This window comes from Benincasa hispida, chromosome 3, assembly GCF_027475165.1.
Source record: "Benincasa hispida cultivar pf3 chromosome 3, pf3_genome.v1.1, whole genome shotgun sequence".
NCBI lineage: Eukaryota > Viridiplantae > Streptophyta > Magnoliopsida > Cucurbitales > Cucurbitaceae > Benincasa > Benincasa hispida.
Window position 1 is genome coordinate 77,983,708 of NC_143480.1, and position 27,220 is coordinate 78,010,927.

The 27,220-nt window shown below is 37.0% G+C and overlaps 1 protein-coding gene across 1 annotated transcript; it reads right to left on the reverse strand.

Moving 5' to 3' along the window:
* Positions 1–150: 150 nt before the first annotated feature.
* On the reverse strand, positions 151–20,591 carry LOC120073045 (uncharacterized). The gene is made up of 12 exons (XM_039025626.2): positions 20,111–20,591; positions 19,026–19,172; positions 18,813–18,927; positions 18,607–18,701; positions 16,096–16,199; positions 15,594–15,631; positions 13,280–13,515; positions 12,930–13,023; positions 12,654–12,844; positions 1,248–1,467; positions 620–787; positions 151–520 (listed from the first exon to the last, which is right to left on the reverse strand). Exons 1-12 carry the CDS (start codon positions 20,351–20,353, stop codon positions 372–374), a joined length of 1,800 nt encoding a protein of 599 aa, XP_038881554.1. The 5' UTR covers positions 20,354–20,591; the 3' UTR covers positions 151–371.
* Between the last annotated feature and the right edge of the window lie 6,629 nt (positions 20,592–27,220).

Sequence of the window (27,220 nt, forward strand, 5' to 3'; positions counted from 1 at the left end):
CATGGGTTGAGTTCGGTTGATCGAGTTTTTCGAATCGAGTTCTTTGAACTCCCTAGAAAAAATAATACAGAAATAAGTGAATATCAGATGCAGATTTCATGATTTTGTTTGAGAGATATAGAGATTATATCCTGAAAAGTCACTGTAGGGTAAAAAACAATAACTCGTAATAAATAATCGAAGTCAATAGAGGAAGCAGAAGGGCAAGGCAAAAAAAAAAAAAAACATGAATCCTTTCTTGGAGCCCCGCAATCAGAAACAAAACCTTGGAAACTCAAGGATTAACCACTAAAATGTCTGTTCGAGTTTTCCAGTCACTGAATTATACATTCTAAAAACTGTAACATAACACATGATGTAAGGATATGCAGTTAATTAGTTTTCTTGTCTTCTTCTATGGCATTGGCATTGGTTGCCTCAGCTCCTTGATTTTCTTCACCGCCAAAACCGAATTCATTTATACGTTTCCTGTCAACTGGGTAAATCCATCTCTGATATAGATAGATGATAAATATGAGATCTGCAGAGCAACAAATTTGCAAGCATCAATCAAATCTCTCTTGTATTCCATAATAACAGAATAAAAGAAAAATTAGAGTTTGATTCATAATTTTCTCACCATCTCGAAACACCGAAAGACGGTGTAGGGTTGGCATTTTGATGACAAAAGCAAACAGGTCGTCGATGATGGTATTAAGGAACTTGTATGTCATCTGTCTCCAGGGTAGATGAGCCACAGACTTGAGCTTGTAATTTATGAACAACTGTGGGCACATCATAATGAAGCCTGCAAAGGAAGGATACAGATTGACTCAGATATAATAACAGATTTCCCACTAATCAAATCCTCCCACTGAAAACGCAATAAAAAGTACCCGGTGGTTTCATACTGATATTTTTTTCTTTTGTTTTTTCTTGGTATCCATGATTATTTGAAACAACTTACATGCACTTTGACTAATCTCACAGGACAATGCACCTGACCTTACAACATGGGTGTAAAGGAAACTCATGGGATATTAAATCCTACGCAGGTGGATACCTGGATTGAACTCATGACCTCTTATTAGCTGGCCTTCTTAACCCTTTCTTTAGAGGTGGTGTATTTGTGGACTTGTTTTTCTGTATGTCCTTGTATTTTTTCATTTTTTTCTCAAAGAAAGTTGATTCAAAGGAATTGGGATTTTGATTATATAAGATATTAAACAAGGTGAAAAAGCATGCCAGAAGCATTTAAAGTAACTTACCGAACATGTATACACAGCTTGTAAGTGAAGAAAGAATCCATGAATACCAGCTCTTATGTTGTTCATACATGAGCGAATAAACAGATGAGCATGCAACAAGGAAGAAAAGGACATAGGACAAATACTTCATTGCAAGATCATCATACTCCTTCGTCTTATTTCCTGCATATGACTCGCGATCACGGAATCTCAACATAGGTATTCTTCCACTCCTGTCAATCTGGAACGGAAGGAAAAATGTTAATGAGATAAGATACACAATTGCACAATTGTGATGAAAAAGGCATACACAACATTTATAGGAGATATAAATAAGCTACACATTTAAAAAAATAAGAGAGAATTAATGATGTGAATCTAACCATTAATCTAACCCGAAGGAGCTATTACAAGAAGCAAGAGAGATTAAAAAAATTGAGAGGTTTTCACATTACATCTCCGAAGGTTAGCTAATGCACGAGAAGAGAAATTTTGAGTCCAAATTTTGTGATAATGTTGAAACCAAGAAGAAAATGAAGTGAAGTGGCACAAGAAAAGACGTGTAGTTTGAAAGATGCACGAAGGACAAGAAATTGTGCAAAAATTGTGAATAGGTACCCCTCCAGATTGAACACTTGAGAGTTATGATGTCATTGCTTATCAATGGTGCTCATCAAGCCAAGTGTCTCCTACAGTTGGACACTACCAGACAATTGGACGCTCCAACACATTGGGCACATATTGGACACTTCTTAGCACAAAAAATATGTGTTAAATAGTAGTTATACATATCTAATATTAAGCAAGCTAAATAGACACATAATAATGACTATAAGATCAGGGGCCTTGTTAACAATTCTTCTCAAATCTTAAACTTGTTAATATGTTCAGCAACATACACTGAGGTGTAGAAAAGTTTGTGTGGTTGCTGAACCATGGTGGTTCCAGTTTAAGTTATTTATTAGTAAATTAGTAATATTATTATTTTCATATAATACTGAATAAAAACTGAAATTCAGAATACATGATACACTATTTTTATAAAACAATAGTCTTCCTATTTTACAATTTCACAGCCTTGCCCTTTGCTGTTAACTTTTGCCTTCATTGACTACTAGGTCAAACTTTTTTTTTGGAAAACGGAAACAAAAATTTAATCAATATAATGAAAAGAGACTAATGCTCCAAATATAAGACAAAAATAAGAGAGAAACAAAAATACAGAGGAAACAGGTCAAAGAAAAACCAATTGATTGAAGGAACATTTGTAAACAACCAACATCATAGTTATCCTTTTGTTTTGCAAGGACGAATAAACTACAACTAAGAGATTTCACACAAAGGACGATCTCAAGGTTCAGAGCAGGGACTGTGTAGATTGCGAACAATTAGTGTATCTCAATGTAAAGAACAGCTGATAATTTAAGTTACCCAAACAAGAAAGCTATTTAGTATGAAACTATTTAATGCCCCAAGTAGTGATACCGTACGGTACCATGACAACTGAAACAGTTCGGATACTTTGTACTTTTGACTGAAAGCATTCCTCCGTGGCATAACACTTCACTGTGTCCATTGTAGCTAAATCAAATTCATGAGACCAACTTTCTTGTATGTACATTGCGATCCCTTTTAGACTATTTCCCCAAAAACACCATCCTGATGCTGTTTCTTAGATTTGCTGATTATAAGTGTCTGTATAGGTAGAATAACCTCCTTTGAGAATTTCCAAGGCTGTCAGATTATTCTCAACCCACAAAGTTAACATGCCTCCTGATTTACCATAAGATTCAACAAAGGCCCAGCCAATCTCTTTAGAACTACATAAAGATTTGATAAGAAAACCAACCACTTCCTCCTTTGACTCTTAAACTAAAACAGTATACGGATAGTGTTTTTCAAGAAACTTTTTCAATGCGATTTGCTTCAATTTAACCCCAAAACCACGTTGTTCCAGATGGTGATTTTCATTAATGCTAAGAAAGAAACCAGTATAGTCAACAATTAGCTTTAGATGCGTGATGAGAGACTTTCCCAAATATCAAACCCCAGTCCTCAATTAAAGAAGAAAACTTGGAGGGGATTTGAGAGGGTACCACCAGGGAGAACTTCAAATATGGCCTCTGACCTGACTTTTCCAGTTTCCTTACTCGAAGTTTGGAATAACGCTACAAAATTTTCATTAGAACTGACTCCTTCAAACACTGAGTTTAAGGCCAAAATATCATGTTCATCTGTGAGGTCCCCAATTATAAATACGTATAAACATAGGGGCTTATAATGGGGGGAAAGGAGGGATTAGTTGGTGAAAATTATGTGGTTTGTTAGAGGTGGGGACCAGTCGGTTGAGAGGGGTTTAAGAAGGGCTTTGCGTAGGAAGGGGAGGATAACTTTGGGGTTGATCAAGCTTGGCTTGGGGAGAGGAAATCCAGCCCTCTTGAAAGTGCTGGTGATTAGGGTTCTATTTCTTGTTTCCTTGTTTTCTGATTACTGGACATTTTTCATCTTCACACTGTACTTTTCCCTTGAAGTTTATAAATAATATTATCCAGAGCACTGCTCTGTTCTTGGGAGTTTTGTTGGGAAATTCTGTTTGCAGGAGAAGGGTTCCTAACAAATTGGTATCAGAGCCACTAAACTCCAAACTTGGGAAAAACGAGAGCAAAAAGGAAATAGAAGATGGAGAAGAAGATCGACAGCAATACCAGAGGGTCACTGAGCTCCGTGAGGGTATGAACGAGTTGACAAAAAACTTAGAGCAGATGGCCGCTATGATGCAATACCTAGTAGAGATGCGCGAGAAGGGCAAATGAGGGAACAATCGATCGCAGCAAGTATAAGAGATTAGAGATGCCGACGTTCGCCAACGAACACCCCAACTCCTAGGTTTATCGAGCAAAACATTTCTTTGAGATCCACGAACTGATAGACGAAGAGAAAATTAAGGTATCGATCATTACCTTCTCACTAGATGCAATTCGACTAGTTTCGATGGCCACATAATCGACGACCGATTCAGACATGGGAAGACCTGAAGCAACAGATGTTTGATCGCTTCCGTCCTACGCAAGAAGGTACTCTTCTTTCTCATTTACTTAGGATTAAATGGGAAGGGACCCATGAGGATTATCGAAAAAAATTCGGGACATACACAACACCGATTCTCATGATGGAGAAGGAGGTATTAGAAGAGACATTCCTGAACGGCCTATCACAAGAGGTTAAAGCCAAGGTTGTCAACCGACATCTAGTGGGCTTGGAAGCCTGTACGAAAGAAGCCCATGCTGTTAGTGATTGGAATATGGCCTCACAACTGGCCAAAAAGGAAATGGGCCTAGCCCAAGTGATGGCCCAAAAGGATACCTCTAAATAGCCCACCTCGCTAGGACCCAAGACACTGGGGAAAACGGTGGGTGATACAATCCTAAAGAGCATTCTGATTTCGGACAAAGGAGGGGCGCAAAAGAAGGAAAGCCCGTTTCGTAGATTGTCCATATCGGAAGAGAAGGTGGAGAGAGAAGGGATTATGCGTGTGCTGTGAGGAAAAATACTTCCCCAGCCACTGCTGCCATTCGAAGGAGAAACATGAGCTCAGCTTGTTGATTTTTCAAGACAGAGGATTTTGAGGAATATTTGCTAAGTTGGAAGCAACTGAGCCGGAATTCAAGGCATTGGAGGTAGCAAACACCGTCGAGATCTCCATACGATCTATCCTGGGATTTTCGGCCAAAGGAACCATGAAGTTAAAAGGGTTGCTCGTCGGGAGAGAAGTGGTGGTGATGATCGACTGTGGGGCCACCCACAATTTTATTCATTAGAAGCCGATGGATGAGCTAAACCTGTCAGTTATCAACGCTTCGAACTACAGGGTCGTAGTGGATAACGGAGACGCCATCAAGGGTAAGGGGATATGCAAGTCGGTAGTGGTGGTACTTCTAATAGGTCTTTAAGAGATGTATCTTCTACAATTCCCTCAAAATTGTGTTATATGTTTGCTTTTAATGCTCATTTTGTAGTTAAAACAGTCCCAGGAGCGATTAGGAGTCATTTCGAGAAATTGGGCTAAAAAAGATCAAGAATAATCAAGAAATCAACAAAGTTGAAGAGAATCGGAATAATTACCAAAATACCATCAGACCCAACATCACGACCTCCCAGAAACATTGAGCAACACTTGAAGAAAGAAAGCATCCATCTGTTGCAAAATAGGGCAACGTTGCAACGCTTTGAAGTTTAACAGGACTATCCACATGCGTGAGCCTTGCGCAACCTAGTATCAAGACACTAGCCCAATGCTTTTTGGTTTTTTTACGATTTAGCGTTGCAACACTAGCCTCAGTGTCGCAACGCTACACCTGCAACTATAAAATGTTTTCTTTCATTTTTAGCGAAAGAGAGGCAAAATTCTTCATGGAGTCCAGAGTTTCTCTCTTCACCAATTCAACTCCTTGGTAACTTTGTCTCTAATTAGATAGATTTTCATTTCTTTCTTTGATTGTAAGCATTGTAATGGATTTCTTCATACAAATGGATTTCTTCACAGATTTGTCTATGGATTTGTGAAGTAACTCAATCTTCTTGAGTTAAATGTTTTTCTTTATAAATTGCATGATAAAATTATGGATTCTTGAATCGGTTTTAAATTCCAAAAACATGTTTAGGGATTTTTGTCTTTTAAGCATGTTAAGCCAAGACTCTTAGTTTTGCTACAATCTTGATTGGATATGTTGCTAGGATGTATTCATGTATAAGAATGTCTAGCTAAGGTCTACCAAGTTGCAATGGTTAATTTTGTATTTGATGGCTATTCCTAGAATACATAAATGGATAGATTCAAGGATAAATTCGGTTAATTGAATATGGCTATCTTGACAATTAATCAACACAATTGAATTCTCGAACTTAATGCATATGTTCTCTATTCTATATGGACGCTATCGAACCCAATAGAACTAGAGGCATATAGGTTGATTAGGGTTAGGCCTTTCCAACTTTAATCAATAGTTAGAACGCTTTCTTGATTAGATTTCGTTAGCTATCCGCCTTTGTAAAGCTTAGCCTAGTCGAGTCAAGCAAGTAGTTGTGTGCATAATTCGTTTGCATGACTAATTTGTAGAAATCAATGATAGGGATTGCATTGAATGTCTAACTTGAACTAGAAATAAGATTGAACCACTTTTGTTTACAATTATCTTTTATCCTTTGATTTTCAAGTTTGTTTCTTGCTTTATCAAAACCCCGTTTTTATTGCTTTCATAGTTGAACTTAGCTTAAGAAAAGATTAAACAAGTCTTCCCTGTGGATCGACCCCATGCTTGCCGCTTATGCTACTTGTTAGTATAAAATGTAGGTTCGGTGATTTATAAATATTTTTGTTTCGGTGAGAGTTGAACTAACGACATCGATTCGAGCTCAAACAAAATAGCGTCGTTGTCGAGGAAATGGCTAAACCATTTAATCTCTTTCTTAGTTAAATTCGACTTTATAAACTTTAAAAACACCAAAAAAAAATTTTATTTCTTTACGGTTTAAAACAAGTGACTCAAAGAAAGAAAAAATCTTTTTGGTGTTTTTGAAGAGGAATGCAAGTGACTTCCAACACCTCGAGCCCGAATCATATGAAGAGGAATGCAAGGGGACAACTGGTGGAGAAGTGTTCAAAGTTCCTTTTTGCATTCGGCCTTTGTTAGAGGAGTTTCGAGAGTCTTTTAATACTCCTTCCACTCTACCCCCAAAAAGAGTAGTGGATCATAGGATCTTGACTAAAGAGGGCGAACCACCCATGAACGTCCGCCCCTATAGATATAGCCATACCCAAAAGGATGAGATGGAAAAATTGGTTAAGGAAATGATGACTGCAGGGATCATCCGACCTAGCCACAACCCCTATTCCAGCCCGGTTTTGCTAGTCAAAAAGAAGGATGGAGGCTAGCATTTTTGTTTGGACTACAGGCGGTTGAATCAAGCAACAGTGGCGGATAAATTTCCCATTCCAATTATCGAAGAATTGATTGATGAATTACACGGATCTACAATCTTTTCAAAGTTGGATCTCAAGTCAGGGTATCATCAGATAAGAATGCACAAGTCGGATGTAGAGAAGATGACTTTCAGGATCCATGAAGGGCACTACAAATTCTTGGTGATTTCATTCGGGTTAAACAACACTCCAGCCACCTTCCAATCCTTGATGAATCAAATCTACAAACTATTTTTAAAAAGGTGCGTATTAGTTCTCTTTGATGATATCTTAGTGTATAGCCCTAACGAAGATACCGATGTTAAACATCTGGGAATGGTTTTGAATGTGTTGCGAGATCATAAACTTTATGCCAACCAGAAGAAATGTGTTTTTGGCCAACAAAGGATTCAGTATTTGGGTCATTGGGTTTCTACAGAGGGATGGACGCGGATGGGGATAAAATCCAGATGATGATGCAATGACCTATCCCTAAGAAGTGACCGAGCTAAGGGGATTCCTAGGTCTCACGGGCTTATAGGAGATTTGTCGAAGACTACTGAACCGTGGCGAAACCATTGACTCAGTTGTTACAGAAAGATGCCTTCAGATGGTCCGAGGAGGCCACGATAGCTTTCAGTGCACATAAGCATGCCATGGTGACACTTCCCGTATTAGCCCTCCCTAATTTCAAACTACCATTTGTCATAAAAACGAATGCGTTCAAGTCCGGATGGATTGGGAGCTGTCCTTATGCAAGAGCATCGGTCGATTGCATACTTCAATCAAGCCTTGTCTACGAGAGCCCAAGAGAATCTATATATGAGAGGGAACTAATGGCAATGATCTTATCCGTACAAAAATAGAGATCATACTTCTTGGGCCATAGGGCGCAAGTTCATAGTCATTTTGGATCAAAAAGCCCTCAAATTCCTATTGAAGCAGAGAGAGGTCCAACCTAAATATCAAAGTCGGCTGACCAAACTACTAGGATATGACTTCAAGATCCTTTAACAACTGAGGCTCAATAATAAAGCAGTTGATGCTCTCTCTCTCTCGAAGGCCACAAACAGTGGGATTGATGACCTTAATAGCTCTTTCATTGATTGATGTCCAAGTAGTGCAACAGTAAGTAAAGGCAGACGAGGAGTTACAACAAGTTATTAAAAAACTGGAGGAGGATCTGTGGGAGGGCATTCACAATACTTACACACCTATAAATGTATGGCAAGAGAGTTGTACTTGAAAGGGATGAAAAACGATGTCAAAACATGTCAGAGTGCATGATATGTCAACGAAATAAACATGAGTCAGTAGCTCCAACGGCGCTATTGCAACCATTACCTATTCCTGATTGTGTCTGGCAAGATATATCAATGGACTTCGTGGAGGGGTTACCCAAATCCCATGAAAAGACTCCTTGATGGTGGTAGTTCATAGATTAGGTAAATATGCCCACTTCATTTCACTGAACCATCCGTATACAGCAAAGAAACTGGCTGAGATTTTTATCTGGGAAGTACACCATCACAGGTTCCCTCACTCAATTGTACCAGACCGTGATAAAGTCTTTATGAGTAGTTTTTTGGGTGGAGTTGTGTGTAGTACATGAAGTGGCACTCAAACAAAGTACGGCTTTTCATCCCCAAACGGATGGGCAAACCAAGAGAGTCAATCGTTGTGTGGAGACATATCCCAGGTGTTTTTGCAATGAACAACCCAAACAGTGGTACAATTCCATTCCCCGGGCCGAGTATTGGTACAATACTACATTTCATGCGTCCATTAATACCACTCCTTACACCGTGGTTTTTGGGAGACCCATTCCTCCTCTGATATGCTATAGGGATAATAGAACTGGTAAAGACTTGAGGTGGATGAGAGCTTGAGGGAGCTATCCTAGTTGCCAACACTAGGATTTGCACAAGAGCACATCTTTCCCCTAAATATCCAAATTGACCTCGTCGTCCTTGTGAAAATAGAGCACAATACTCTTACGAGAGTAATGCTTAGGAATGGCAAGAATTAGTGGACTTTTTTTCCCTTAGAATGAGGATTTGGAATGCCGTCTAGAGAAGACTGGAAAAAGGGGGCCAAAAAGACGGCGGTGGGTTAAAGAACCCAAATTCTATCCATGTGACTACCGATTGTGTGGGAGAGGAATGGGACAGGCTTCTCATTCATGGGTCGAACAAGGTATGCTCTAATGGTCTGAATCTAAATAGGAACAACCTTAGCAATGGACTTCTTAAACGTGGACTCCTTTATTTTATTGGGGTGCAAAACCCAACATAATACAAGAGAAATCGAAGAATTGGGGAGAAAGAAAGGTCCATGTGCATGTTGGACAGTATCATGATAATTCAGATGCTAAGGGTTCGATTGTAAACAAATTGGATGGGGCCCAATCCACTGCTAAGTCAAAAAATGAGGGAATAGTTGAAGATGGGTTTCTGGTCGAGTGTTATCTTGATTTAAACCCATAACTCAACCCACCATAGTGAAATCAATGGGCAACGATGGAAATTCCACTAAGAGACAAAAGAAAATTATATAGAAGGGATGGGTACCGACGAAGGAAAAAAATGGAGGATGGACAACCTTCCAGCTACCACGGGTGTCGATGGATGATTGTTTGTGAACTTTGGCCAAGTATTCCTCGAGGTAAGTAGTGTGGTTAATGATTTTATATTAGCTTCCAATCTCTAGCAAGCTATGATGATGGCAGTTGAAATGCTGTGAGGTGGAGCGGAACGTCTAGATGACCAGACAGATATTATCGGACTGTGGACAACGAGAAAGGCGACAAAGGTTTGCTAGAAAAAGTGCTAGCGGTGGAAGGAGACAAAGGTTTGGAGAAAGTGTTTTTCTCTCTTTATGTGAAGTGGTGGGAACACAAGTCCCACGTGATGTGTTAGGAGGTGAGGTCAAACGTTGGAAAAAGTTACAGAAGCTTATTGGATTGGTAGATGGGCTGAAATCAAACGAACTAATTGAAACCCAACTTGCTTCACAAAGAGGAAGACAGGAACTGAAGACTTTTCTTTTCAAGGAGGCTAATGGGGGTTTGGGTTCAATGAGACCTTGAAGGGTGGAGTATTATATGGCCCCTAGTTAGGAACATATTGGAATAATTAGTATGATTAGTAATAAGGGGTATTCTAGCAATTAGACATTAAGTTGGTTAGGTCTTTTGGGCTATAAATAGTAGGAGAGAGTATGGTTAGAGGTGTGAAGAATTTAGAAGAATGTTTGGCTCTTGGGAGAGGATTCTCAGCCCTTTGGAATGTGTTGAGGAGTTTGTTCATCTATCTTTACTTGTTCAAGTTATTATCTTGATATTGAATTACCGAATTTTCCTTGAAGTAAATATATAATCACAAGGGTGTTTGCCTTGTGAATTTCTGGGATATTTGTGTTCTTGTTCGGATTTCCTGTTTGCAACAACAAGAATCCTAACAATTTGGTACGAAATACTTACAAAACCCCCAATTATTTTCAAATTGCTTCAAATACTCAGTTTTTCTAAAAAAAACAAAGGTAAGTTCTTGATAGAAATCTTACCAATTACCACCATAACTTTTGATGAACCTTGGGAGAGAGTGTAGTTCTAAAGACCAATGCTCAATCTTTAGGAGCAAATGTCCATATAGATTCCATATTTCAATGAAAGTGAAAGAGGCAAAATCCTCAAGTCGCTTGATCAAAGCTTTGTTGTCCATAAAAGAGATTAATCGAAATGATGACTTGGAAAAGCTCATCCAATGTGATCTTACTTGAACATTGATCTAGTCTATAGGTTGTACAACTATGTCCTTGAGTTCAAAAAATACTCTTCCAGTGTCGCCTTAACATCCATCCACGAATAATGGTCATTAATCTTGTCACAACTAAAACAAATTCCATATTCAAATTCAACATCTCATTTTCTTTTCTAAGCCAGAAAAAAGAATCTTCAGTTGAAGAGTTCCTAGTCCCCAAATTTCTCGATCGCTCTAGTTGATAAGATGGCAACATCTAAACAGCTTCAACATAGGTTCTTAGGAAGCTAGTGCCAAGTTTTCCATTTATCTTGTCATATAGTTTCTCAGCAAGTGATAATACTCCATCTTTACCAGCCTGAGAGTGCTTGCAACACTGATCTGAGCTTGAAGCAAAGTTCGTGCTTTCACAAATCAAAGATCTGAAGGTTTGCCGACCTTGTTTGTCGATCCAACAGGTATATGTATATTTTGTCTACCTCTCAAGGATGGCCAAACTGCACTCCAAGAACCAACCCACCAAAGAATGAAATGTGGATAGTCGAATAACCCCGAAATCCACTCAAAAATTTTCCCATATTATAAAATACATCAAAACGAAGTACAAGATCAAGAAAACGACCGTCTGAACACAATTGAAAAGAAAGAGAAGTTTTCTGATTTTTACTCATATCTTCTACAAAAAGACCATCTTCATCATGCCAAACACAAAAATACTGGTTAATACGGCAACTCTTTAATCCCATTCTAGCAAGAATTAACAGAGGCGGAGAAGGAGAAAACCAAATGGAAGGGATGGAAGGGAGGCAGAAGAATGCTAGAAATTAGATAGAACCATCTTCATAGCTCCTCTATAATTGGGATAGATGTGGAAGAATCAAAGGCAACTGATGAGAAAAACCTTTTTGGCTACAAGAGATGCCCTTCTTATTGATTACATCGACTTCAATCTTGGAGGAAACCCAAAAACTCCTTTTTATGGAAAAGGCATCGGTGAAGAAATGATAGGAATATTCATAATAGGTTTATTAGCTACTAGTTGGTTTGTTGAAGTTCAAATCCTCATGCCTCATTTGACATACTCAGAAAAGATATGGATACTGTAAGCAATACTAAGGTCATATGGGGGGTAGTAAGTTGTTAGAGTAAGTATGGTGGTCATTGATGGGAGAATTGGTAGAAACTGAGTAAAAAATAATGAACTAACAACGTAAGAAAACTAATCTTATCGAAGGATTAGTAGGGGAGAATTGGTAGGAACTGAGTAAAAAATAATGAACCAGCAATGTAAGAAAATTAATATTATTGAAGGATTAGTAGGCCCTTTTTATACTCCTTCGATCTTGTGATCAAGTTAGCATGTTACCTCAATCCCCACTGTAAATTATGATTCCAATCAGTCTATTTCACATTAAAAATATGGCAGGTAAGAAGTAACTAAACTAATAAACATGAAGTCATACAAAAGATATAAGAAACGAGAATGGGAAGTCTAAGGATTTGGACCACATTAAAGCCTGCCGCCTGAGGAGTGCATGATAAGAGAACTTAGCAAACATGAAAGCATGCTGTTTATAAAGATACTATGCTTATATATACTAACATATGGATATATACTAAAGGAATTCGTAAAAGAATAAAGAAACAAAATAAAACCCAGAAAAAAGAGTATTTATGAGCACCGAAGAAATCAAGAATAATAGCTACCTCAATATGCATAGCTTTTCCTATTTTCCAGAACTCAATACAGCAACCAATGCCAGAACTTGCAAGAATCATCCACGAAGTATCATTATCAAGTAGATACAAGAAGACAATCAGTTGAGATATAAAGCTGACAATGACGGACTTCGCAGAAAGTCCTTCCATAGACTTATTTTTGTTCCAAAATTGGATATCTGAAAGTTAGCAAGTGCACAAGTCGTTTCACTAGATAATAAAGAATTAACTGATAAAGTAATATAGTGATCAAACAATATTTACCATTCTTGAAAGCGAGCATGTCAAAAACTGAATGAAGTAATGAGACAACCATAGTAACTGCCAGGAGATAGGGATTTCCTTCCAAGAACACCCTCTGCAATATAATTCACTAATCACCATTTGGGTAAACATTGGGCAGAAAAAAAACACTTTATTTCTTAAAAAGAAGCTTTCACAGGTTGAACACAGAGATTTAAAGCTGAATAAAATGCAAATAAAAGAAAATCCCTAACCATAGAAGTCGGACTAACCTACGGTTAAAAATTAAAATTATAGAATTTCACGATTTTCAAATATTTGCAAGAGCTTGAAAAGATTACAACACGGATTTGCAAGAGATTGAAAAGTACCTTCAACTCATCAGCCTCACCTTCAAGCATGCTTCCATAGCTACGGTGAATCTGGAATGACTGATCAATTTGGAGGAATAACTGCCACTTGGTCATGCTTATAGGAGACACTTCTAGATTAAGGACCAGCTCATTTACTGTCTCGTTGATTCGAACCAACTTATCTCTAAGTAGCCAAAACTCATTGAAGAAAATGGTTGGATAGTAGTTTCCTGTAGTGGGCTCAACATCCAAGTCTACTAAAGTCAAGAAACTCAAGCTAAATTTTCTGTTTCAATTCCTATGCTTGGCATGCCAAACAGAATCCATCCATCAACTTTAACATGATGCTCCAGCCTACAGTTATGTCAATTCCTCAAGTACCAGGATAATAAAGAGAGAAGACAACAAATATTCTTTATTGTCCTCGAAGGTTTAAGGAAGAGGAAAAGAACTGAAACCTAGTGCACAACAATCATTGTGGCAATAGGGTCAATCATTCAGATAAAATAAACCTTTCTGACGGAAAAGAATACTAAATAGATAAGCATTAAAACCATGAAAATCCACCTCCTGCTACACAAAATTGTAATTTTGACCTTGCACTTTACACTCGATTACTAAATTTATTGTTGGCAGCTGAGACAAGAAATAAAAATAAATAAGTTGATTATAGCAAGCACACTTCTAAAACATAGTATTCTCCCCTTTTGCTGTATATTTCATTGAAATAGAATTGCTTTTAACAATAATGAAATAAGATGAGAGTTGTAATTTGTATTTCAGTGCACCTCAACTTTAAAAACAGATTCTTTTGTAAAATATGCCATAAATAAACCATCAAAATCCTCACTCCCATCACAACTAAATATCAGTTTCATTATTATCTTGCATGCTCTCAAAGTCTTCCAGTCAAAGATATTAGAGAAGTTCTTGGTTGTTTAAACGTTATTTATTCTCTTGGCTTATCTCTATAAAGTGTATTTGCTGTTTGTATTTTTTATTTTCACTCCCTTTGGGAGTTTGCATCCTTTGAACACTTATTCCTTTTCATCATATTCATAAGAAGTTTTTTCTTGTTGAGGAAAAAAAAAATAAGAAGAAGCTGTTCAAAGAGCTTCCTATCTTAAAATCTTTCATAGTGTCATGAGTATATTAAAGGTGTACAACTGATTACACACACACAATGTAATTAGTTTTATATTATCATGTATATTTTTCTTCCTTTACAAGAAAGCCAGCTTTGAGGGAGAAAAACCCTCCAAAGGATTTTGCCCTCCTCCTTACTCAACAAAACCTCATCCTACATCCCATCATAACACTAAAATCCCTTCTCCAAACCAAAGATATTCTAAAAGCATCCAAGAACCTAGACTATATCAATAGGGCACAATAGCAACTCCAAAGGATATGGTCTAGGTCGTCCCACCTCTACCAAAGGGAGCACCACTAAGGCCCAAAATAAGGAGGAGTGTCTCTACATGCAATCCAAAGGATCAACTTTTCCATGCAAGACCTATCAAGCAAAGAACCTTACCTTCTTGGGGATTTTAATCTTCCAGCGCAAAGAAAACAAAAGGGTGATAGGTAAAGCAACGCAGTGCTTAGAAGAAAGGAGAGAACAAGGAGGAAAGCAAACCATGAACATAAACAAAACCAAACCTGAGGAGGACAAGGAGACAAAAAACGAGAATCCCTTAGCAAAGAGGCAGCTACTAACGGATCCCTTTATGAGAGAGGGCAATGAAACCCCAAAACAAAAGAAGAAGCAGGATCCCCAGAACATCAAAACAGGCACCATAGATGGTTCATATTCAAAAGATGGTAAAAGGGGGAAGAGAGGCACAAAGGCATCTCCACCAACCCAAAAGTCCTCCCTAATAGGTACCCAAGCCATTACAGATTGGGCACCAAAGGGATTGGGAAAAGGAAGGCAAAACGGAAGAAATCTTTCTAGGAGGGTCTCATTACTACACCTTGCACCACAAGAGCCTCAAAGGAAGTAACAATATTGATACAAAACTGTAAAATATACAAAATGAGTTTTCATCATATCTTGAAATGAAAAATTAAAAAGACCCTCAACTTAATTGTAACAAAAATCATGAAACTCGTAGATTTATTGATGCAAACCAATAAGAAATCCAAGACAACAACAAAAAAGAGGCAAATGCATGAAAACTTAATAATGAGAACTACGGAAATATTCTATCCATTTCAATCAAACACTTTTGTATTTCTTGTGTTATTTCTATAGCCTTGAAGCACAATATAAAAATAAAATTAAAAAAGAGAACAGATTCATGAAGATGGACGAGTGAATACAAAAGGATACAAGGAGCAATATTTGGCGGAACTCCATTATGAGCATATCTGCCAAAAAAAAAAAAAAAAAAAGATATATCAGGGTAGAAATTTCTTAGGTATTAGCAGATCCAAAACAAGCCAAAGCACACAATAGGAGGTAACAAGAAAACAAGTGGTTGTTTGTGTCACTGCCTACAGACAAACAGTTAAATTATGAGAAACAAATAACCAATAGTGATGCTTTTAAGCCACATGATAGAAGTTACAGAAACCAATTGATATGCCAAGATAACCATTATATAGTCGATCTCAAATAACTGATCTATACAAATTCAATTACAAAAAATATTTATCATAAAACAAAATTCTTTTTTATAAGAAATTAATACAAGTGTATATAGATATATGAAACATCAAATTTAAGAGCAAGAACCTTCTAATTCAATGTACCACTACCAATAAATAATTTTCCATAATTTTATTGCACAAAAAACTGCTGGAGATCAAAGACTAAAATGTAGAAAACATACCGAGTAAAATCGTCAACTAGATTAATAGTGACATTAGGTTTCCAGTAGGAAACCCACTCCACAGGACCGTCATCTTTCAGATCAACTTGGTTATCATCAACAACCTTGAGCCACCAAAAGTGACTTTTGTTTAGAATAAGACCGTTCAAGATTTAAGTACTACAGAAGACTCAGATTTCTTTAATATCAATCAAATGTTGATGTACCATCAAACAAAATCGATGAAGAAAGCAAGGCGATGTGACAATAGAACAGAACAGAAATGCTTGTGCAATTTGAATCAGTGGACAGATATTGGAAAATACATATTAGACATTACACACTAAAACTAAGATCCCATACACCAATTATTTCATTTCCTTTGAGCAACCTATTTCACGTCCTTCTAATAAACACAAAGCTTAAACATCCAGGTGCCCATAAGAAGTGTGGTGATACATCAGTACTTCTACAAATTTCTATGTGCATAACTAATCCACAGCATAGCATCGTCTTTATCATATTGATTACTCATAGCATACTAAATGCCAAAAGTATTAATAAGCACCAAGGTTGTTGACTCGTGAAATGGAAGTACCAAAATCAAAATTTAGTGTATCGCATATACAATATATCGTGTTTCATAACTTTCAATTCGATAAATAATATTGAAATATAAATATAAATAGTTAAGTTTAAAATGGATCAAAATAGTAAATAACTTTTTTTCTATGGGGTAAAGAAACACAGAACTTTTCATTTAAAAAAAATCCTCAAAGATTAAAAATAAATAAATAAATAAATAAAAGCAGTAAATAACTTTAATATATGTAGGAAAAAGTGTAAGAGAACTAATAGGGGTTATGGATAAGAGTAATATAGTATTAGTAAGGGCATAAGGTTAGTTAGGGAGTTAATTTATTTGGCAATAGAGAGAGGGAGATTGAGGGAACGCAGGCAATTCTCGAGTGATTTAGTGCTTGGGTTAGCATACTCGAGAGGGGAGGTTCCAAGTGCCTTATAGTTTTATCTTGTAGTTCTTGAACCTTTATATTTCAATATATTTTCATGTTTAATTCTTGATTTCTTGTTAGGTGGTATCCTTCCTCATAAAAATATAAAAATTTTAAACCATTAAGCCAATATGATATGATATGCATGTAATGTACAGAGGGGAAAAAACATTTGAAAACAAATATACAAACAAAAAATGACAATATAGAGTCCTCAAAAGAAGAGCGACCTAATTAATTTTTATTAATAATTTTCAGATTTCGAGATTGTCAGGTTGTCTTTTCCGGTTTCCTCATAGTGCTCTCATTTCCTTCTCTTGCACGTGCCTCTTCAATTCCCAGCTTTTCAGACTTTTTGTATTCCATTTTATTCTTCTTCCCCTTTTCTATTTCTTCTCCTTCTTCCCTTTTTCTTTTTGCTTCACTTCATTTCTTCTCCAACTGTTGTGGTTATCACCGACACAAAACCACCTTCTTCATCCTCTAACCACAAACGATGGTATTTTCAGTTTGGAACCTTTTTTTTAATTTCTTGCATTGAAAGTTCCGATTTTCCATGAATTTTACTATTCAACCATTTGAATCACACCATTCATCTCATTTCCAATTCAAATGAATGAGCTAACTTGTTTTAGCTACGTTCCGTTTTTGCTCATATGATACAACTCGTGTCATACGAGTTCAACGACATTGATAAGCACAACCTCTATAAAACACCGACACTCCTAAGATGGCCAAGTGTCGGTGTTGGACACGTGTCCAACACCGACACGCCAGCTGGCGTATCAAATATTTTATTATTTTTTTAAATTTCCAACACAGCTGGGACACAGGTAGGACACGGTTGGGACACGGACAAGAATGAAGAAAATATGGCTTGGCTTCTTTGATTCTATTTTGTGGTTTTGTAATTTTTGTGGTGTTGAACTAATTACTAAAACTTGTTATGACTTATGACATTGGACCGTTAGTCATCTTATCTATGGTTGTATGGTTGTTAATGATGTTTTTAAATGGAATATTTCCCAATATGTTTATTTCATGACATATATTTAATTTTTTAATAAAAAAAAAATAACATTTCCACGACGTGTCGTGTCCTACTTTTTTTAAAATTGGCGTGTCGCCATGTCCGTGTCACGTGTTGGTGTCCGTGCTTCTTAGCACAGCCTATCCAATCAACATGCTTCCCTTACCATCTCAAAAAGTACAGGCATCAAAGACTAAATTGTGAGATCAACAATCTTTCTGCAGATTATAGAATACTGTCTTTAGGTTTAAACAGGTGACTATCTTTCAGGAGAAAAAATTGTACTTAATGATAGCAATAATAATAATAAATGTGATTCACCTCATAAGAAGTCTCAAATCATCCCAACAAAACAACAGTCACACAAAAGCTTGTGATCATTCAAGGATTTGTTGCCTAATTATCATCTCTTATGCCTCACATCTATGCATGACTTCTATAGCAGTGAACAAAAGTTACAAACCAAACTATTCAAAGGTAAGGAGTCACCTCTTTCAGAATTTCACCAGCATCAGAACCTTCAGTATTACCCAATAAACTCCTCCTTTTATCTGCTTTTGACTTGGGCAAATACATCACGATAGCTGAAATGAATTATACACATCCTCAAGTAATGATATATTATGTGTTGCTTGATTACAGATGAAACAGAAAAATCTAAAGTCAAGATAACAAGGACAAAAATACAATCTTACGATGTGTCCTTCCAAATGTAGCCAGAGGCTGAAACTCTGGATCATTGGGGTCTGGAGTGTATCCTGACCGTGCAAAGAAGACGTGTGCATACAAAGATCCATTTTGTTTCAAAGCCTACAAGAAGGGCTATTGCATCAAACCCTCTAACACCAAGAACTTAAAAAGGGACTAAAAAGACAACATGCAATGTGTAGGTAATAATTTAGCAATACCTCAGATGGATAGTACTTGAGTGAAAGAGACCTGGTACTTTCTTGTCCCCATAGAGCATAAGGTATACCATTCTCATGCCAGACAAGCGCACCTTCATTTCCAAAGTCAACAAACCGTTCATGCTCAGAAAGATACACCCACATATCCTGAAGGAAATTAATGCAACTGTTAAGAGTTTACAGGATCCATAATTAAAAGTAAAAATAATAATAATAAATAAAAAATAGACAGAGCAATAATACTCTACATATGGATAAAAGTCAAACAAAAACCTACATGATATTTATCACAAGAAGTTAAGAACAGAGAAGTCTTACTATATACGGCAATAACTGTTTGAGCATCAAAATAGATAAGTCTCAGATCACCATGGTTGGCTAAGGTCATTCAGACTAGAGAAAGAAAAGATAAAGGGAGTCGGAGGGAATGAGTTCAAACTTGATGGTGATACCTAAGTTATTAAAATTCTATGAGTTTCCTAACACCGTCGGGTGGTTGTCCCAATCAGAATAAAGAAAATGAAATATTTTCATTTTAAACGTATATGTTCGCGTACACATGAATTGGGTGCAACGAGTGTAATAACACACATCTGATTTCATGCATTCCCCCCTGTCCGAAAATAAATACAAAATGATAATAAAGGAGAGAACTCAACAGCGGAAGAACCAGTACGAGCTCCTCACAAAAATTTCAATGCAGCAGTTTACAGTAAGCTTAATATTTACATCACACGCTCATCGAATAACATGGAAGCTTTAGGATCACTCCTGTAATCAATGATACCAGAGTTAAGACTTCCAGTTACTTTAATCTTCAACGATAAACATCGAAGACCTTTCTGGCCGACTGTAATTGAGTAAAAAAGATACTCTATACCCTACTCGGCGTCCAGCCGGCTCAGTTTGAATCTCCAAGAAAAATCCATACAAACAAAGTACAATATTCTCAAGCAAATCGATTCCAAAACATTCTAAACAATTACTCGCAATACAAAAAATGAAGAAGAGCAAGTATGACGGAATAATCAATCATTCAATTCGATTATTCAACAAAATATCTAACAATCTCAGTACATAATTACCAGCGGTTCTCCCTTCTGAAAGAGATTGGACATGAGAATAGCAGGATCAGAGGGCTTCTTGGGGGCGAAGAATTTAGAAGCGAAGTACCAGAAGACGGCGATCCTAATGATTCCGGTAAGAGACTGTGCGAAGCCTCCTTGTTGCTGCGGTTGTTGCCGTTGCCCTGCTCTTGGAGCTGCCGCAACTCCTCCTCCTCCGCCGCCGCCGCCGCCGGGACCTCCCTCTACTGCCGGCGTTGCCATTTTCTTCTTCCCTCTGTGCAAATCGAAGAGATAGGCGCGAGAGAGAGATTCGTGAGAGAGTTTACATTTAGAAGCTTTGGTGTTATATACAAAAAGCAAAGATTTGTTTTTTTTTTTTTTTTTTTTTTTTTTTCCTCCCTCTCTCCTTTTGAAAATCCCTTTCGGAAAGTTGAAAGATGCGAGGTGATGGCCACCTCAAGCAGAAAATATAAATATCTCCCCTTTAAATTTTAAATATATAAAAATATCATAAGTCCATGCAAATGGCTGATGGTAGAAATTGTCCAATTTAGGGCACGTTTGGTTGGCCATCATATTTTATGTGTTTCAAATTCATTCGATTTATCATATTTTATAATTTTAAATTCATCAAATTCATTCTTATTTGGTTCATAATCGAGATGATGTCTTATGTTCTCACATTCACTAACTTTAGCAAATATATGTTTGGCTTATCCAAACAGTATAAATTCTGAAAACAACATTTTTATGTTTTTTTTATATCTAAAATTTAAATTTTAAAATGTAAAATTATATTAAATAAATATAAAAACATTGAAAGATAGTATGTCATGTTATAAATTTAATTCAACTTTTTTATTTAAAATATGCATTATGTAATGTATTATAAAGTAAATTAGGTTCATTAAATTTCAAATCTTAAATAATCCAAAGACTATTTATTATGAAGCTTTTATCAAACCATAGAGACTAAATTCTAATTATAAACTATAAGACTTAAATTTTAACTTAATCCAAACCATAGGCACCAATCACATATCTGAAAAACATGAAATACAACTCTATTTTAATTTAATCTTTTTTTTTCAAAATTTTGTTTTCAGATTTTTGACCAAATGGGCCCTAAACAACTTGAATCTTATTTTTAAAAATCATTTTAAAATTTTGTGATCTAAATCGTTCAAATCTGAAAAACGACATTTTATGTTTTCACTGTACATAAATTTCAAATTTTAAGTTTGTAATGCAAAATTATATAAATAGAGGATTTAGAAATACTTATGTTGTAAACTCAATTCATTTTTAAAATTAAAATATATATTATGTAATGTATTATTAATTATATAAAGAAAATTTAACATAAAACATGTTCATAAATAAATTACTAATAATTTATTGTCAAGAACTATTATTTAGTAGGTAACTACAATTAATTTTATCATTTATAATATAGTTATAGTATTAAACACATTTAAAACAATTGTTTAAATTAGAAATAAATTTTATGAATCGAAAACATAGAGTACAACTTTGTTTCACTGAATCCATTGTTTTCATATTTATGTTTTTCAAATTCTCCACCAAACATGCTTTTCAATTTTGAACTAATAATTGTATCAGTTTATACCCCTAAAATTTAGAGAATTTTTTCAAGTGTAACAATTTACACCCTCTGTCACACCCCGTCCTGAGCCCAAGGGGAAACGACAAACGACAGATACCACCCTTTTGTGATACCTACTGCCCATTTGAACCTCTTTGCTCTCATAAAACTTTAAGCCAAGGATATAGACTGTTGGGATTGGTGTTCTAATTCTCCCGGAGTCTCGTTATTTTGTAAAGATATACATTGTTTAATGAATAAAATAAGTGTTATTTAATTCTAGCATTTACTCATATCCAATAAACAAAACTCCTTGGTTATCTTATGTGAACTTAAGAATGTATATGTGATATACAAGTGGATCATGCTTTAAGTGATAACCTAAATCGATCTGTAGTATAAGGATTAAGGTGGGATACCTGATCCTGGTGACATGGATACGGCCCGCTTTGTAGAGGTTTGCAAGTGTTGTAAACTACTACAGATGATAGATCCTGACCATTCATGTGGAGACGTGGAGCGAGGGTGTCCTATACAAAGAGTTTGTATAAGACCTGGACCATGAGATGACTAAACTCTATATATAATGTCGTTGATACTAGAGACTTGCATCTCACCTAAACAACCAGACCTTAATCTTGAGTGTTTTGGGAACTTCTGCCTTTGAGGGCGGTCCTTTGATTAGTATGGGTGAGAGTGGCCAGATTACCAACTCAACATGTCTACCTTTTTAAGGACTTGTCTGATCTAGAAGCTGGGAACTCAATCCACAAGATGGAATTCACTTCTTTCCCAAAGTAGGGATAAGTAGAGAGATTGCTCCCTTAAGAGCTGATTCTGGGGTTTGAACATAGTGGCCACAGCTTCTCTTTGGAAGAGAAGACTCAGTCATAGTAGGACTATGACTTATGTTCATTAGAGGGATCAGTGGTACTTAAGGAGACAGATGTAACTACAGGGGCATAACGATTATTGGTCTAGCTATACTTAAGAGCGATCTGTGAAGGGTTATCGCACTGTTGATTGGTAAAGATGGACACATAATATATCTGTAGTAAGGAGAGTGTCGGTCTTTAGTGGAGTGCCTGACAGTTAACGGATAGTGGATCTCGTGACTAAAGAGTTAGTCAATTATTCACGTACCGTTGGAGTTTCAGAGCTACAGGTCCATGAGGTCCTCTTGGTAGCTTGGATTCTGTTGAGAATCAGTTCTTGGTGTTGATTTGAAATGTTCAAATTGATAATAGGTATTGTGATTATATATGATATAATCGGTATGATGTATAAGATACATCTAGTGGAGGATTGATGTAAATGAGATTTACATTAAGTACCATGGAATAGAAAAAGAACTACGGTTTATATGTTTCATGAGATGAAATATTAAAACTATAGGTTATAAATATAGTATGATAAGATGGTTATTATTTATGTTTATAATAATATTAATATTGGATAATTAATACTTTTTCTTTTAAATAACCAAAGTAGCGAGTGGTTATTGGATCATGGTAACTGTGAGTTTAAAAGGAAAGTGGTTTCCTATTTTGAAAAGAAGTTTTTACAAAAGTTTGAAAAAGATTTTTGAGTTTTCTCTTCGCGCAAAGAAACTCACGAAAGTCATCAAGTAAATACGGATTTACTAAATGACGGTTGGACGATCTAAACGATCGTGCAGGTGCGAGCTAAACGATCATGCAGTGTTTACTAACGATTGCATAGTTTTGTTAAATGATCGCTGGCCCAAGGTAAACAATCGTGTAGAGTCTGTAGGCGATAGACCGAGCTAAACGATCGCATAGCTTTATCTAAATGATTGGGCATCGACCTAGGTTTCCGCCATCTCCCACTTGCCCAGTCATGTACACGATCTGTGTTTCCTCCGTTCGACTGTCTCATACCAAGTCCGAACAGAGCTCACCCTCTGGATTCTCCCACCGAGAATACCAAGCCTTGTTGGTGGTGTCAGACTCAACTCGACACCGTTGAGGATTCCTGGAGGTCGTTCGTGGTGCTGTGGAGGCCGTTCGTGTTGCGGAGGAGATCATGATCGAGGAGATTGTTGAGGACAAGCGCAAAGTGTTCGTGCTGTGTTCGTGCAGTGTTGCGGTCGTGTTGTTTGAGCGTTCGTGCACATAGGAGCATGGAGACACATCTGACATTGTTCGTAGAGTTTGTCTCCCTTGTTCATTTGAGTGTATTGATGCTGTAATTTCTCTGTATGATTTGCATAACCGCTTGTTTTGTATTCGACTGTAAATATATGTTCATTCATGATTGTAATTTGGAATAGTCTTGTTTTGCTGCTCATGGAAATCTCAGTTCCGATTTCCTTCATAAACAACAACTATTTGACTAAACTTATTTTATTACAAATAGTATAACGTTTATACCACTTTTAGGCTTAACTACAGAGTTTAAATCAATAACTCTAAAATCGGAAGTGTGACTGTGGCTGTGGCAGACCTTGACCTTAATAGCACCTTGGAACTCCTCACCTTTCGCTACCTGAAGAAAAACATGAAAGAAAAGAATGAGCTTCAAGAAGCTCAGTGAGTGGTAAGCAACTTCTAGAGTCTATTTCAACTCATAATAATTCAAGCATATCATAACTATGAGGTTAACACTCAAACCTCAGCCTTGAATGAGTCTACTCTACCTACACACGCGGTAGATAGTTAAACTAATACTATACATAATGAGTTTGTTCTCAACTCTATCTATACACACGGTAGATAGTTAAACTGATATTAGACATAAGCGCACACTCTCCTACGTTCCCTATGTGCACATAGATCCCTGCTTATAGGCTCAAAAGCTAGGCTTGCCGGCCCTTTAACCACCCCATACGAGGTTCCTCCTACAGGCTCAAGAACTAGACCTCTCGATCCCCTGACCATCCCATGAGGTTCTACTCCGGACTCAGGAACTAGGTCTATTGACACCCTGACCATCCCAATTACATATTCTCATTCTCATTTTAATTACTCATTCACAACATAAGTATATACATATACTCTAAAATATTTGCTTAAGACTTACAGAAAAATACCACTCACCTTGGTAAGGTAGGAACCTTTCTCTCTAGAAGTTCCTTGGTTTCCTTGGGCTCCCTTTTGAACCCTAAATTTCATATTCAATTTCAAGCTTAGATTACTCATAGTTCCAGATCTTATTTCGAGACACGTCCTTCTACAAACATGTTAAAAAATGTCTCAAAAAGCTTACCTGAAAATCTCAGCCAAAAAAACCTCGTGGTTTGGCCGGAATTCTCAAATCATCAAGATTAGCCCAAGCTCATTCGAGAGCTCGACCCTTCTGTCTTTTCTTTACTCTCCAGCCTGATTCCTTAGAGCTTCTTCTTCGGTAGCCCTGCCTTGAAAACTACACTCTCAGAGCTTTCAAGTGACTTTAGAATCACTCAAAATGCACAAGTAATCTGGCAGAACTTCTCATCCCAAGTTGATGTTACATCAAGACCTCACTGTCCAACAACATCTCCTTCTCTTGGAACCCCTTGATCAACGCATGGTCTTGCTACCAATGCATGCCCTTCATGATCAACGTATAGCCTCCTCCGAATCTACCCTCTAACGCTCTTTCTAATGTTCTTTGAAGAGGATTCAGGTTATGAACTGAAGAGACACTTTGTGGTGGTATTTATAGGCTTTAGAAATTGATCCTTCTCATTTCTTAAGGCTTCCAACCATGACACCTCCTTCTTTAGAAACTTTTGGAGTGTCTACCCCATGCTTTGCCACCACCTACTGAAGGAACACTTATTCAAGAGTACCTACGAGCCGAAGCGGATCTTTCCAATTCATTGTGATAGAATTTTCACATATGCATTCGAACATCTAATATGCATTCATAATGTTAAATTATTGGCATGCTCAAAGAAACAATAAATAAAAGATCGAGAGATCATACCAGTTGAAGACTTATTCTTCACAGGAAATCTTGCTTTCACTGAAATGATAAGCTAACGTTCAGCAAATCCCAATCGTCTACCTCGAACAGTCTCCACACGAACAGGAGGAAACGGGGATGACACCACCACTCAGAGCCCTCAATATTCTCAGAGTGAGAATCCAAAGGGTGGGCTTTGTTCGGATTTGGTAGAGGGAAGGAAAAAGCGAGATGGTATACAACGATCAAGCAAGTGGGAGATAGGCTCGTCTATCATATAGACAATATGCTTGATCATTTAAGTGAAGTATACGAGCGTGTAGGAAAAAGTAAGCAATCGTCTAAACGATCGTGTAAGAAAAGCTAAGCGATCGTCTAAAGGATTGTTTAGTAAATATCGGAGCTAAACGATCGCTTAGGAAAAGGTAAACGATCGTTTAGTAAATAGCGCAGGCGGGTGTAAGCATTAAGCGATCTCTTAGCACTATCAAGTTTTGCTAAGCGATGACACTCTTCAACACAATGTCCGCACATACAATGCTTAACACACCGTAAACTATTTAAGCATCTCAAAGAGATTCTTCAACTTACTCATCCGTTATGAAAAAAGAAGAGACGTCGACCTATTATCCCTTTAACCGTCCAATTAATAGACAATGAATATAATCACATCATATTCATAACTATGTATTAATATCATATATTAATCATAGTATTTTTCCGCCACTAGATATAAATCATATTTGTATCCAATTTTCTCTAAATTAATGTATCTCATACATAAAGTTTTAATTATATCATATATAATTAACTAGTTCAGTTATATCATATATAATCGAACTCCCTCTTGTCAATTTGAACATTTCAAACTGACCCAAAATTGATTCTCAACTTATATCCAAGCTACTAAGGGGACCTTATGGACTTATGGCTCAAAGCTCCAACAGTACATGAATAGCTGACTAAACTCTTTAGCCACGATATCCACCATCTGTTAACTGTCAGGCATTCCACTAAAGACCGATAGTTGAACTCTCCTTACCATAGATATATTTCTATGTCCATTGGATATAACCAATCATCAGTACGATGACCCTTCATAGATGCTCGTAAGTACAGCTGGCCAGTTTACCATTTTGCCCTTGTAGTTACATCTTACTCCTTAAGTACCACTAATCCCTCTAATGAATAATACAACATAGTCCTACTATGTGTGAACACCTCTCGGGCCATGAGAAGGTGTGTGACACTACATCGTTCAAGCCCTGGGATCAGCCCTTAAGAGAGTAATCTATCTACTTACCCCTACTTTGGGGAAGGAATGAACTTCATCTTGTGAAGCTGAGTTCTCAGCTCCCAAATTAGACGAATCCCCAAAGTGGTAGGTTTGAGTCGATGCTCTGGCCACTCATACCCATGCAAACAAAGGACCGCCCTCAATGGCAGGAGTTCCCAACTCACTCAGGATTAAGGTCATGTTACCTATGGTCATCCTAGTGAAGTGAAGTCTCTGTCATGAACAGAGTTATATGATTAAACGTTAACACTTCGAGGTCAGGTCTTATACAAACTCTTTGTATAGGATGCCCCCGCTCGCATGCCCCCTACACGAA

Bases quoted from the DNA above. Each gene is read 5' to 3' on its own strand.
- LOC120073045 (XM_039025626.2), bottom strand. From the start codon at position 20,353: ATGGCAACGCCGGCAGTAGAGGGAGGTCCCGGCGGCGGCGGCGGCGGA. The intron at 16,200-18,606 runs GTGACTCCTTAC...TGGTGGCTCAAG, and splicing joins CTGGTGAAATTCTGAAAGAG to GTTGTTGATGATAACCAAGT. The intron at 13,516-15,593 runs GTATCCTTTTGT...TGACTTTAGTAG, and splicing joins TCCGCCAAATATTGCTCCTT to ACTTGGATGTTGAGCCCACT.